Genomic DNA, 14928 nt, shown 5'->3' on the forward strand with positions numbered 1-14928 from the left:
TTATCATCCTGAGTGAAGTAAGCCAATCACAAAAGAACACACATGGTATTCACTCACTGATTATTGGATATTAGCCCAGAACCTTCAAATGCCCAAGATGCAACTCACAGGCCACATGAAGCTCATGAAGAAGGAAGACCAAGTGGGGGTGATTCGGTCCTTCTTAGAAGGAGCAACAAAATACTCATGGGAGCAACTATGGAGACAAAGTGAGGGACAGAAACTGAAGGAGGGGCCGTCTGAAGACCATTCCACCTGAGTATCCATTCCATGTACAGTCACCAAAGGTAGATACTGATGTGGAAGTCAGGAAGTGCATGCTGATAAGAGCCTGATATGGATGTCTCCTCAGAGGTCTTCAAGAGTCTGACATATTCAGAGGCAGATGCTCACAACTAGCCATTGAACTGATAATGGGGTTCCCAATGGAGGAGTTAGAGTGAAGGCCATTGGAGCTGAAAGGGTTTGTGGCCCCATGAGGAGAGCAACAATACCAACCAACCAGAGCTCCCAGGGTATAAACCACCGGCCTGGGAGCACTTAGGGAGGGACCCATGGCTTCAGCTGTATAGGTAAGAGTGGAGGGCCCTGCTGGGCATAGGTGGAAGAAGAGATACTTGACTTTGTGAAGGCTGGACGCCCCAGGGTGTAGGAATTTTGAGGGTGGAGAGGTGGGAGTGGGGGGGTAGGCGGGGGTTACATCCGCAGAGAAGAAGGAGGAGGGGTGAGGGGATAGGGGGTCCTGGGTGGGTGGGGGATGGGGTAAGGGGACAACATATGAAATGTAATTAAAACATCCAATAAAAAAAGAAAGAAAGAAAAAGAAAACACATTTATAACTCTTCACAGGAAAGAAATGGGAATGACTGGGCAGCACAAAAGGAAAGACAGTTGGGGTGTGAAATTCTGTCACTTAGAAAGAGGAAATTTGTAAAAGACACTCTACTAAATTGCTAAATATGTGGAAGTACGCAGATCCAAAGAACGCTGAGATATTTAAGAGAGTGAAAAATAAGGTTGTGTGTCAGGAGGCAGTGTACCTCTCTTTAGGACTGAGCAAGGGCACCAGTATTCTCTGCTGTGTTTCACTAGGTGGTGTGCCTCTGTTTAGGACCAAGAACATCAGTACTCTTTACTGTCATAGAGTGGCAGGCTGATACAGGAGAGCTGTTTTCTGGGAGTTGAGATGTAGAAAGAAATACAACTTTAATTCTTCCATACATTTTTATCTTTGTCACGGTTCAAAAATACATATGATATATTGGCACAGATTTTTTTTAATCCATGCAGTGCATGGATACATATGTGGGTATGTGAAGGTTCATATTCCACTTTTGTTATTTTTATGCAATGTGGCAAAAATTCAGAATATTTAAAGATTCAGAATCAGCTTTCTTTCTTTCGATAATTCTGGCTATATTGTCAAAATTTACCACCATAAACCAGAGACCCAAAGAACCAATTTGTTTTATAACCTAGCTCAAGATTCCTAATCTTGTCTTGTTTCCAAACATCTGTTTTTCAGATATCTTACTCCTTATTACTTTGAAAACTACTATATGCATTCCCAGTATAACTTAAAGATTTTTTTTGGAACAATGGTGTATATAGGTAAAGTTGAAAACATGTAATTCATCATGACACTAGTTTTTTCCAAAGTGACATCAGAATGACCAAGTATTTTTTTAAAGATTTATTTTATTGTTAGGTATATGTATATTTGTGTAATCTCTTTGTGGCCATGTTCAGGTAAGTATAGTGCCCACTGAGGCCATGTGAATGCATTGGATCCACTGGAGGTAGTTACAGGCTGTTGTGAACCACCTGATAGGGGTGCGTGGAATTGAACTTATGTCTTCCTGCAAGAACAGCAAAGTACACTTAACCATTGAGCCATCTCTCCAGCCCTGTAAATGGTTGTTTCTATTATAAAATCTTTAAGAAGCTTGAAATAGTCAGCTTATTAAAAGTGCTATTTGTATTGATAATCATGTTTTTCTAATAAAGCTGCACTTTGCTGTGTTTCTACTGGAAAAAAAAAAGAGTTGCCTTGGTCATGATGCCTATAAACAGTAGTAAAACACTAACTAAGACAGAGGTTGGTACCAGGGACTGGGGTATTGCTCTGATAAGCCTGACTATGCTTTTGTTTGGAAGAATGTAGATTTTGGGACTTTGGATTTGGAAGGCAGTGGAATACTTTAAATGGGGCTTATTGGGCTATCCTAGGAGGAATTTGGAAGACTTTGTTACTGAGAATGATTTGAGTTGTGCAGACCTGGCTCAAGAGGTTTCAATGGATAATTTCAATATGTGGCCTATAGACTGTTTTTTTGTGGTATTTTGCTGAAGAATATGGTGACTTTTTCTCCTTGTTTGAAGAGTCTGCCTGAGGCCAAGGCAAATAGACTCTGATTAATTGCTTTCACAAAGGAAGTCTCACAAACACTCATCATAGACTTTGTTCTCTGGTTAAGTCTCAGGAACAGCATTTTAAACAAGCATAGTTAGCTGAGAAATGAAAATGACATAATGTGTGTTTCAGGTTAAAGGAGTACTAGGAAGTGAAATGGAGCTGAATCCTGTGTTCAAGGAGATAACAAATTAAGGGAGTGGGACTTTGGGGCAAGATTCTACACAGCTAAATTTAGGTCCAGGCTTGGTGGTACACACATTAAATCCCAGGAGATAAAGCCAAGCAGATCTCTTAGGTCAAGGCCAGCCTAAGATCCAGCAAGTTTTAGATGAAGAAAGGCTTAAATCCAGGCATGGAGGTACACACCTTTAATCCCAGGAGACAGGCATGCAGATCTCCAAGTTCAAGGTCAATCTACAGTGCAAGTTCCAGGACAGTGAAGGAATTGGAAAACAGAAAGCTGGTGATAATGTAATAGAACAAAAGGGCCATGTTCCAGCTCCTGCAAGCAGCAGAACTCAGCAGCTTTGGCCATGTGGCTCTGGCTTTAGAGTCAAGAGGAAAAGGAGACTACTGGGACAATTGATGCTGGTTAGCTGGAGCTAAGAAATTAGTGGTGATTAAGAAGAGACCAGCATCACTGAGGTGAAATCTTCTGGGAAGTGTTTACTGAGAGCACAAAGAAGCTGTAGGTATAGCCAGGGTTATACCTCATGCTGCAGCTATACTTGATAATGTGTAAGAGTCCAAGATGGTACTAGTTTTGAAGGCATGAGGGGGTCATGAAGAACAGCTGAGGCTTGGCACTGTGAGAGACCAATGAAGGCCATTGGTGAAGGTGCAGCCTCAGTTGTAGTTGATGGCTCATGATTGAAGGGATCATCCAAAGAATTTGAGACATGGCACCATGAAGAGAGCCTATGACAGGCTATTGGTGAAGCCTAGTTATGATAGAAGACACCAGTGTATTAGAGATGCCAGTACCATGGGATGATCACCAAGAACAGCAGAGGCAGCTGAGTGGATCAAGCTGAGCTTAGAGTGCTACAGAGGGCAGAGCTGGAGAAGTGACACCAGCCCTTTGGAGGACAGAAAATCATGTGTGGATCCCAGACATAGAAACAAGAAGCTGTAACATTGAAGTTGCCTTGTAGACCCCAAGATGTTTGAGATGCCAGAGCCATGGGCTATCTTCTGAAGAAAGCTGCTAACAGGGAGTAGAACCAGCTCAGGAGAAAGAAGATAGTTGCTATCAACAAAGATGAGAAGGGAGTTGAAGATTTGAAGACTGCTTTGACATCAGACATGGAGATGCAGTTTGGAGTTTGCCCAGCTGGTTTCCTGTCTTGCTTTGAGGATTAAAGATAAGTGATTGGATGGATCTAAGAGGAAACCTTGACCTTTTGACTTTTAACATTGGTTTTTTTCTTATTATTTTTATTTAATCTTTTTTTTTACAGTCCAGATTTTATCCCTCTCCTGGTCCACCCTCTGACTGTTCCATATCCCATACATACCCCAAGCCCAGTCTCCATGAGGATGTCTCCATCCTCCCCACCCCCCACCCCACAAGACCTCCCCACTCTGGGGCCTTCGGTGCATCTTCTCTGAGTTAAGACCCGGCAGTCCTTGCTATATATGTGTTAGAGGCCTCATATCAGCTGGTATATGCTGCCTGGTTTATGGGCCAGTATCTGAGAGATCTCAGGGGTCCAGGTTAGTGGAGACTGCTGGTCCTCCTACAGGGTCACCCTTCTCCTCAGCCTCTTCTAGCTTTTTCCTAATTCAACCACAGTGATCAGCAGCTTCTGTCCATTGGTTGGGTGTAAATCTCCGCATCTGACTCTTTCCGCTGCTTGTTGGGTCTTTCAGAGGGCAGTCGTGATAGGCCCCTTTTTATGAGCACTCCATAGCCTCAGTAATGGCATCAGGCCATGGGGACTCCCCTTGAGCTTGATCCCAATTTGAGCCTGGACCTCCTTTTCCTCAGGCTCTTCTCCATTTTTGTCTCTGCAGTTCTTTCAGACAGGAACAATTATGGGTCAGAGTTTTTGACTGTGGGATGGCAAGCCCATCCCTTACTTTATGCCCTGACTTTTAACATTGTTGAGACTACTATAGACTATGGGGACTTTGGATGTTGGACTAAAAGTATTTTTACATTATTCCATGTTTAGGCATGGCCCCCATAGACTCATATGTTTGAACAAACCTATGGGGACAGAGAGTGGAATGTGATGGCTTATATATGCTAAGGCCAGGGAGTGACACAGTTAGGAGGTGAGACCCTTTGGAGTAGGTGTGTCACTGTGGGATAAGACCCTCATCCTAGCTGCCTAGAAGTCAGTATTCTCTTAACAGCCTTCAGATGAAGATGTTGAACTCTCAGCTCCTCCTGCACCATGCCTGTCTGGATCCTGCCTTGATGATAATGGACTAAATCTCTTAACCTGTAAGCCAGCCCCAAATAAATGTTGTCCTTACCAGAGTTGTCTTGGTCATGGTGTCTTTTCACAGCAGTAAAACACTAAGACAAACCTTAAATAAGTAATAGAACTACCACTTACCTAAAAATATTGTCATTTATTGATGTATTTAATGGGTTCTGAGTCATTTCTAACTTCTGTGTTTGATTTCAGAGTGCCAGATTCCTCTGGGAATGGCTTCTGGAAGCATCAGAGATTTCCAGATTACAGCTTCAGGACACTATGGTAAATACTATTATTTTTGTTATTAGAATCTGGGCTGATTTTTTTTCATTTCTGTTGGACAATTTCAAATAATCAATCTACTCCCTTCCATGCTTTTCTCTTTTTTACATTATTTTATTTTACATACATGGATGTTTTGTCTTCATGGAAATAGGCATGCCTGATGCCTACAGAAGCCAGAAGAGGGTATAGAATTCCCTGAGGCTGGAATTACAGTTTGTGAGCTGTCTTGTAGGTGCTGGGAATCAAACCTGGGTCCTCTGGAAGAGCAAAAAGTGTTAACTGCTGCACCATCTATTCAGCCCTCCTCTATGCTTTTCTTACTTCTGCTCAGTACTCTTCTCAAGTATATATTCTTCATTTCATTTTCCATTATGACCATCTTATTTCAGGCTACTTTCATTTCTTACCTCAGCAATGACACTAACTCTTGAAATACCCTCCTCTAGTACTTTCAGAACTGCTTTTGTGAGTCCATTCTATTGAGCATACCCTTTCTTCTGAACAGTGATAGTAAAGCTTAAATAGGGTTTATAGAAAATTAATCTAGAATAAGGGCTTACAGATTATTGTTTATGTTTTTTGTATATGAGTTAAAAATAATTTTCTATTTTTAGTCTATATTACTTGTGCAAAAGAGTTGGTTTCATTGTAACATTTTTGTTTTCTTAATTGAATATAATATACTTTGATTCTATTCATTGTCCTCTATTATCCTTTCATGTACCTCTTCCCAGTCTTCCAGTATACTTCCTCTTCCCAAATATTCAAGGGTACAGGTACAAAGGGACTCAGTTTTCCTTAAGGGGCTTGCCATTGGGAGTTTGGCCATGTTCCATTGAGTATATAGGCAGCACAAATTGGGTTTGTTTTTTCTTTCTTCCTTTTCTTAGGGGAAAGTCATCATGGTGGGGGGAGGGGACCTGAGAAAAGTGAGAAGTGAGTGTGATCAGGGTGTATTATGTGAAATTTACAAATAATCACTTAAAAAATATTAAGTTGAAAAAAAATTTTATTACACTTTGCATGTGTGTGTGTGTGTGTGTGTGTGTGTGTACACATGCACACATTTAGAAGTTTGTCAACCTCTACTTTAAAGGAGAAAATTCCCCTTGGGAAAGAAGTTTATGTATTATTTATTTAATGGGTTTCTGGATAGAAACACTATGCTTTTATTTTTTTATTTTATTTTTAATTTTCTAGCATTTCTATAATAAATGTACATTATATAGTAAAGAAACATTTTAATATCTCTTGTATATTGCATATATAGCTCAGTGGTAGAACATTTGCTTAACACATGCAAGGCCCCAGGTTCATTCCCCAGTATTGCCTTCCCTTCCAAAAAAAAATAGAACATGAAATATACAACACCAAAAAGCAAATCCTTTAGCTAATAATCAATACTGTCATGCTATAAAACTTTTATGCTATTTTATCTCTTCTGCAGCTAGAATTAACCTTTCTCTAGATAATACTGTTGTTCCAAGTTTTTACAATAAATCCAATCGAAAATACAATAATATAATCTCTCTCTTCTTTCTTGGACAAAGGACAATGGGCCCCAAACCTGGCAAGACTTCATTATTCTGGATCAATCAATGCCTGGAGTACCAAGGAGCCCTTTTCTTGGATCAAGGTTAGAAAACTATGAGAAATCAACATTTAACAAGTTCAAAATATTATCATTTTGCAGTCTTTCCCACAGAATATCATTTAACATATGAGGAAACTATAGAATAGAATGACTTAATTTGTTCAAAAATATTCATAAATTAGTCACTTGGAATAGAATTTAATATACAGATTCATCCCATTTCTTTCTACTTGGAATCTAACATCAGAATGATTTCTATAAATTTGAATTTACTACCTGTGGTGGTTTGCATGGGTTTGGCCCCCATAGATTTGTGTGTTTGTATGCTTGGCCATAGGGAGTGACATTGTTAGGAAGTGTGGCCTTATTGAAGGAGATGTGGCCTTGTTGAGTCACTGTGGGGAAGGGCTTTGAGGACTCCTGTGCTCAGGCTCCACCAAGTACGGAAGATAGTCTCCTTCTGGCTGCCATTGAATCAAGGTGTAGAACTCTCAGCTCCTTCTTCAGTACCATGTCTGCCTGGACACTGCTATGCTTACTGCCATGATTATAATGAACTAAACTTCTGAACTGTAAGACAGCCTCAATTAACTATTGCTGTGGTCATGGTGCCTCTTTGCATCAATGGAAGCCTAACTAAAGACACTATTTTCAAGACCTTGTATTTTCTATGATGAGATATTTACAACTGAGTAGGTACCCCTGAGTCCTAATGTTCTTCATTTCTATACAAAATAGGTAGCTTAGTCCTTAATCTTAAACGCAAATAAATTGTAGCTTCTTTTGTATAATTAAATCTTTTTCAGAAGATTTATATCCCTTGGGTATTAGGAAATACCTACTTAATATAGTCTGCTGTAGTAAGCTAAGATGGACTAATACTTGAGGTAGGCTAGCTCAACATTTTTAAGTGTACACAGTCTCTCAGATTATCTGACTATTAGTGTACACAGTCTCTCAGATTATCAGATTATCAAGAGCAGCCCTCATCAATGGAAATATGATGTACACAAAATCACATGTATTGTTTGGCATTTTCTAGTAGCCATATTAAAAATGAACATGAACATCATCTTTTTATTTTAATGTGTCTTTGTATGTATGAATGGTATGAATCTATGTGTGTGCATGCATGTGCGTGTGCTTATGTATAGCACATGTGAACACCAGGGTTAAATATCAGTTGCATTTGTCTGTTACTTTCCATATTATGTTTAACAATATTTGTATTTATTCTTTGGGAATCTCAAATAATGTACCTTGAACATATTCATGCTTCCTCCCACAATTCCTTCTATAACTGTCCTCTCCACTCTCTCTTACCTTCCCACCCAACTTCTGAGATTTTTTTCTTCTTTTTTCTTCTACTTTGAGTCCACTTTGTATTGTCCAGCTTGTCTTGATAGTGGGACCTTCTCTGTGTGTGTTCAACCTACTTGGTGTTACTCTGGTGAAGAAAGCTGATATTCCTTCTCCCAGAAGCTATCAAATGCTCAAACTTCATGAGCTAGTGGTAGGACTTTATACCCACTTTCACCCTACCCCATATTTGGATTTTTTGTCTGGCTGAAGCTTGTGTAGGCTTTTGTGCATATTGTTACATTGCTTTGAGTTCATAGGTGTTACAACCATGTTGTGTCTAGGAATCACTGTTCTTTGTTGTTATTGACCATCTCTGCCTTTTACAATCTCTCTACTCCATCTTCCTCAAAAATCCCTGAGCTGTAGGAGATATTTAATATGTATGTCCAACTTTTTAGGCTGAGCACTCTTATTCTTTGTATGCTGAACAGGTGGGAGTCTCTGTGTTAATTGTCATCAACTGTAAGGAGAAACTTGTCTAATGAGGATTGAGAAATACTTTGAGCTATGAGTATAGCAATAAGTCATCAGAAGTAAATGTAATACTATATCCATTTAGCAAAATAATAGTATTAGGTCATCCTTTAGGGCCTATGACTTATCAAACCTCAGGTTTTTGGACATTTTGACAGTTTCAGTTATGGGTTCCATGTCATGGAGTAGGTTAGATCTAAGCAGAAAGTAGTCAATCACTTCAATAACATTTGTGCCATTATTATACCAGTGGACATATATATTGTCAGATTAGGCATTATTGTAGTTTACAGAATTCATAGTTGGATAAGATTTTAACTACTTAGAAAAGTCTAGCATCATGAAAGCTAGAAAGGATTCAGTTCTATTTAGGGAGCAGGCCATTGACAGTTTGACCTTGTTCCAGTGAATACATAGATAATATAACATCAACTTTTTGTTGTTGCTACTTCTTTCTTCCTTTCTTTCTTTCTTTCTTTCTTTCTTTCTTTCTTTCTTTCTTTCTTTCTTTCTCTCTTTCTTCCTTTGTTCTTATTTTTATTTGGTGGGGCAGTTCATGAGAGGGACTAGACTTAGAAAGACTGGGAAGAGATTGTAATCAGGGTGCATAATGTGAAACTCTTTGAAAATCAATAAAAATATTATATGGGGGAAAAAGATAACAAGTATGGATGAAACTTCCATGTCAGTACCAGCTTGATTTATCCAAGATCTATGACTCAAGTGTGTGGTGTCTTCAGTAATTGGGTTTTACCATCAAGTTCTAGAAGGCAAACAATAACATTGACAATAGCCTATAATGTTTGGGGATCTATGTGACCTCATTGACTAAGAACTCTAAAATAGGTAACCTATTCCCAGCATTGAGCTTTTTTTTTTGTTAGCTGTGATATTCAGTATGAGCATTGTTGCCCTATTTTAGGATAACTCCACTTTAACTCTGTCTCTCTGTCTCTGTCTCTGTCTGTCTCTGTCTCTGTCTCTCTCTCTCTCTCTCTACCTGTGTGTGTGTGTGTGTGTGTGTGTATCTTCTACAGTATTATCTAATACTGTAGATACATGTCTTAGTGTTCTATTGCTGTGAAGAGAAACCATGACCATGGCAACTCTTAGAAAAGAAAGCTTTTAATTGGAGCTTGTTTGCAATTTCAGTTACAATTTATTCTATTGTTGTCTAGACGGGGAGCATGGCAGCATGTAGGCAGACATGGTGCTGGAGAAGTAGCTGAGAGTTCTACATCTGAATCCACAGGCAGTAGGAAGAGAATGCCACACTGGGCCTGGTTTGTGCTTTTGAAACCTCAAGCTCACCCCTAGTGACACAGTTCCTTCATCAATACCACACCTATCCCGTCAAGGTCACGACTCCCAATCCCTCTAACTAGTGACACTCCTTGATGATCAAGCATTCAAATATATGAGCCTATGAGGGCCATTCTTATTCAAACCACCTCATTCCACTCCCTGGTTCCCATAAACTTATAACAATATCATAATGTAGAAAATACATTTAGTTCAACTCTGTAAAAATTTATTCTTCTCTCATAAAATACATCCTGACCATGGCTTCCTTCCTTTCACTCCTCCCAGTCCTACCCCCATCTGCCCTTTCCTCCAGATCTACTCCTGTTTCCCTTCAGAAAAGAGCAGATTTCCCAGGGATGTCAATAAAACATGGCATAATGAGATGCAGTAAGATTGGGCACAAACCCTCATGTCAAAGCTGGACAAGGTAATTCAGTAGGAGGAAAAGGATCCCCAAAGTAGGCAAAAGAATTAGACATCTCTCCCATTGTTAGGAGTTCCACAAGCACTCTAAGCTAAACAACAGCACCATGTATACAGAGGACCTAGCACAGACTCATGTAGGTTCTGTGATTGCTGTTTCAATCTGTGTGAACCCCTATGAGCCCTTCTTAGTTAATTCTATGGAATGTATTTTCCTCATGTCCTTGACCTTTCTGGTTCCTACAATCCTTCCTCCCACTCTTCTACAGGATTTCCTGTGTGATGACTTGAATATGCTTGGCCTAGGGAGTGGTGCTATTAGGAGGTGTGACCTTGTTTGAGTGGGTGTGGCCTTGTTGGAGGAAGTATGTCACTGTGGGTGGGCTTTGAAGCTTCACTCAGTGTGGAAGAGACAGTCTGCTCCTGACTTCCTTTGGATGAAGATGTAGAACTCTCAGCTCCTCTAGCGCCATGCCTGCCTGAATGCTTGCCATGCTTCCTGCCAGGATGATAATGGACTGAACCTCTAAACCTGTAAGCCAGCCCCAATTAAATGTTCTTTATAAGAGTTGCCTAGGTCATGGTGTCTCTTCACAGCAATAGAAACCCCAAGATACTGAGCCCTGCCTAATATTTGGGTGTGGGTCTCTGCATCTACTCCCACCAGCTGCTAGAAGTCCCTCTGATGATAACTGGGCACTGGTCTATGAGTATAACAAAATATTATTAAGGATCAATTTGTGGCTTTTTAAAAAAATCAATCATGTTTCATTCTACCCTAGGTTTTCAAGCCATTCAGTTTCTAATTCCTGTCCATCCAGGCAGTATAGGGATTGGGCTCCCTCTTGTGGCTTGGGCTTCAAGTTAGATTAGTCATTGGTTGTCAGTTCTCACAAGCTCTGAGCCACCATTGCTCCAACGCATCTTGCAGGCAGGACAGGTATTTTGTGACTGGATTGGTGTCCTGATTCTACCAATGGAAGCCTTTCCAAGTTACCAAAGATTACCAGTTCAGGCTCTATACCCTTCATTACTAGGAGTCCTCACTAGGTTCATCCTCATAGGTTATAGTATATGTCCACTGCACTAGGTTTAAAGCCTCCATATTCTATAACATTCTCAACACTCTTAAAAATCCAAAATTCAAAGTCTTTTCTGAGACTCAAGGCAATCTCTCAAGAGTAACCTCTATAAAATCAAAATCAAATCGCAGACCACATACTTCCAATATACAATGGCACCGAATATACATTTCCATTCCAAAAAAGGAAAAAGGCAGCATAGTGAGGAAATAGTGGGCCAAAGCAAGACCTAAAACCAGCAGGCCAAACTCTAAATTATGTATATCCATGTTTGATATCAAAACAATTTTTGGATCTTGTCTAGATAGAGTTACTATTGCTGTGATGAAGCATCATGACCAAAGTAGCTTAGGGAGGAAAGACTTTATTTGCCTATACTTGAATCATCAAAGGAAGTCAGGAAGGAACTCAGGGCAGAAATCTAGAAGCAGGAGCTAATGTAGATGCCATGGAGAAGTGCTTCTTATTGTCTTGTTCAGCATGGTTCGTTCAGCCTACATTTTTATAGAACCCAAAATTATCAGCCCAGAGATAACTCCAATCACAGGAGGATGGGTTCTTCTACATCAATCACTAATTACAGCCCAATCTTACAGAGGCATTTTTAAATTGAGGTTTCTTCTTCTCAGATGACTTTAGCTTATGTCAAGTTAACATAAAACTAGCCAGCACAGATCTCTTTTTAACTCCTTTCGTCTTTGCTGACTGCAATGTATTTCTCTTGAGCTGGTTGTACACTCAGTCTGCAGCTCTCCTCGGCAGGTATCCCACAGCTCTTGCATCTACAACTTCTTGGGGACTCGGTTGAAATCTAAGCTTCACTTTAACAGCTCCATACAACTGCCTTTCTGAAATATGCCTAACCTCAGCAGTTTTCCTTAGCCTCAGAGGGAAATATCACAACCCCTTTCTTATATCCTTGACTCTAAAAACAGAACCACATGGTCAAAACTGCCAAGTTCTGTGGCTGGAACTTGGCCTCTCATTCAATTACATCTTCAACAGCTTTTTGTTTTCAATGGTTTCCTTCACTGCTTAACCTTTTTATTGATTCATCTTCACAAGTTGAAAGCTGGATGGGGTCTATCCCTGGGCCACCACTCACTCCTTTTATTCCATTTAGCCTGGAGCCTCTCTGTAAACTTTTTATCTCCTTGAACACTAGACTTAGCTCAGCTCCATTACACTTCCTGAGGCCACTTTTCTGCTCAAGCTGTACATTTTGTATTTTCATTGCTCAGCTTGTTCTTTTTCAATATAAATCTGCATAGGAGCGACCACTAGTAACCACATGACAGAGTCAATACTAGGCTGTCTTGAAATCTCCTCTGCCAATGATATTAATCCAAAACTCTTTAATTTAGCCTCAGGCAGATTTGTTTTAAGACAAGGGCAAAAAGCAGCTACATTGTTCATTAAAATATCATGAGAATTGTCTCTAGGCACTTACTTAATATTTTCCTATGAAACCTCTTGAGTAGGGCTGTCATAATCTATATTGCTCTCAGAACCACTCTCTTCTAAAATCCTACTAGTATGACCCTTTAGGTCAATTGCTTTCTTAATCCAAAGTCCACATACTGCCACAAGGAGCATGGTCAGGTCTGTAGCAGCAATACTCCTGGTCTCAGTCAGTGTTCTGTTGCTGTGAAGAGATACCAAGGTAACTCTTATAAAAGAAAGTATTTAATTGGGGATGGCTTACAATTTCAGAGGTTTAGTCCATTGTTGTCATGGTAGAAAGCATGCTGGCATGCAGGCAGATATGGTGCTGAAGAAGTGGCTGAAGATGCTACATCCAGAACCTCAGTCAGCAGGAAGAGAGTGATATGAGGCCTAGATTGTGCTTTTGAAACTCCAAAGCCTACCCCCAGTGACACACTTCCCCTAACAAGGCTATACCTCCTAAACCCTCTCCAGTAGTTGTAATTCCTAATAACTATGAATTGAAATAAATGAGCCTATGGGAGCCATATAGATTTCTATATGACTTTTTCAAAAAGCCTTTAAATGTTATTTGCACTCTTCTCCTGGTCCTTCCCACCCCAACCCAAATTCAAACCTTCTTTTTCCATAATTCCCTTTTAACCATTTTACTAGAATCTCCTATTTTCCCTCCCATGAAAGCCCCCCCCCCTTCGATGGCCCTTAAGTAACTTCCCAACTTCCAAATGAAACACATATTTCTAAAGATTCAAAACTAACATCCACAAATAAGAGAAAACAAGTAACATTTGTCTTTCTGTCTGGTCTTGGTTACCTCACTTAGAATCGTTGTTTCTAGATCCACCCATGTGCTTTAGTATGTCATAATGTCAGTTTTGTAATAGCTACATAATATTTCATTGTATAAATATGCCACATTTTCTTGATCCATTTATCAACTGGTTGATATTTAGGCCATTTCCATTTTCTGGCTATTATAAGTAGAACAGCAGTGAACATGGATAAGCAGCAGGCAACTCTATAATGGCAGGCAACTCTCTAAAATGGAGATTTATGGATATATGCCCAAGTGTGGTATAACTGGATCATGTAATAGTTCTGGTAGTTCTATTTTTAGTTTTTTGAGGAGTCTCCACACTGATTTCCTTAGTGGCTGCATTAGTTTCTATTCTTGGCTTTTCTGTGGGTGCTGAGGTCTAAAGTCAGATTCTCATGCACAGCAACCACATTACTCAATGATCCTTGTCCATGAAGTTCATCTTAATAAGACATTTTATTTAACTAAACATATCAAAAATAGTATCATTTAGCCCATGATCAATCAGGTCCATCTATTAGACTATTCTGGTTTATACGTGCAGCCCCATGGATGTCTTTGAGGAGGAAATGACTCAATGATCTGAAAGTGATCTAGTTTGTCAAGAAGTGTATAGATAATTCAATAAACACCTGTTTACTCATTCCTACCATATTGTCTTAGTTAGGGTTTTACTTCTGTGAACAGATACCATGACCACCAACACAACTATTATTAGAACAACAATTAGTTAGGGCTAGCTTACAGGATGAGAAGTTCAGTCCATTATCATCAAGGCAGAAGAATGGCAGCTCCCAGGAAGGCATGGCACAGGAGGAGCTGAGAGTTCAACATCTTGATCTGAAGGCAAACAGGAGAAGACTGGCTTCAAGACAACAAAGCTACACCTAATAAATAGTACCATTCCATGGGCCAAGAATATTCAAAACAACAGACACATGTTTCATGGCTTTACATACATATATGATCACATTTCAACATTAGTGCCTGCTTTCCCTGAATATGCAAGATAGTTGTAGCAATAGAGTTTACCTAAGTGGATAATTAATAGCAATGAAAACTAATATTTTTCAGGGAATACTATGTACTTTTAAAAATAGATTAAAATAAGTTGTTTTAATTGGTAGGTAGATCTGTTGACACCAATGATTATTCATGGCATCAAGACTCAGGGTGCCCGTCAGAAATTTTCCAGCCTTTATATCTCTCAGTTTATCATCATGTATAGCCTTGATGGGAAGAAGTGGCTGAGTTATCGAGGAAATTCCACTGGAACCTTAATGGTATGTAATTAG

At 39.7% G+C, this 14928-nt stretch overlaps 1 protein-coding gene across 1 annotated transcript in view; it reads left to right on the top strand.

Moving 5' to 3' along the window:
• Positions 1-14928, top strand: part of LOC114637101 (coagulation factor VIII) — a 99572-nt gene extending 84644 nt beyond the window's left edge. Inside the window, exons 17-19 of the mRNA XM_028785254.1 lie at positions 5056-5127; positions 6681-6766; positions 14761-14928. Coding sequence (XP_028641087.1) covers positions 5056-5127; positions 6681-6766; positions 14761-14928 — 326 coding nt within the window. The remainder of the gene's footprint in view (positions 1-5055; positions 5128-6680; positions 6767-14760) is intronic.

This window comes from Grammomys surdaster, unplaced genomic scaffold, assembly GCF_004785775.1.
Source record: "Grammomys surdaster isolate TR1022 unplaced genomic scaffold, NIH_TR_1.0 125178, whole genome shotgun sequence".
Classification (NCBI taxonomy): Eukaryota; Metazoa; Chordata; class Mammalia; order Rodentia; family Muridae; genus Grammomys; species Grammomys surdaster.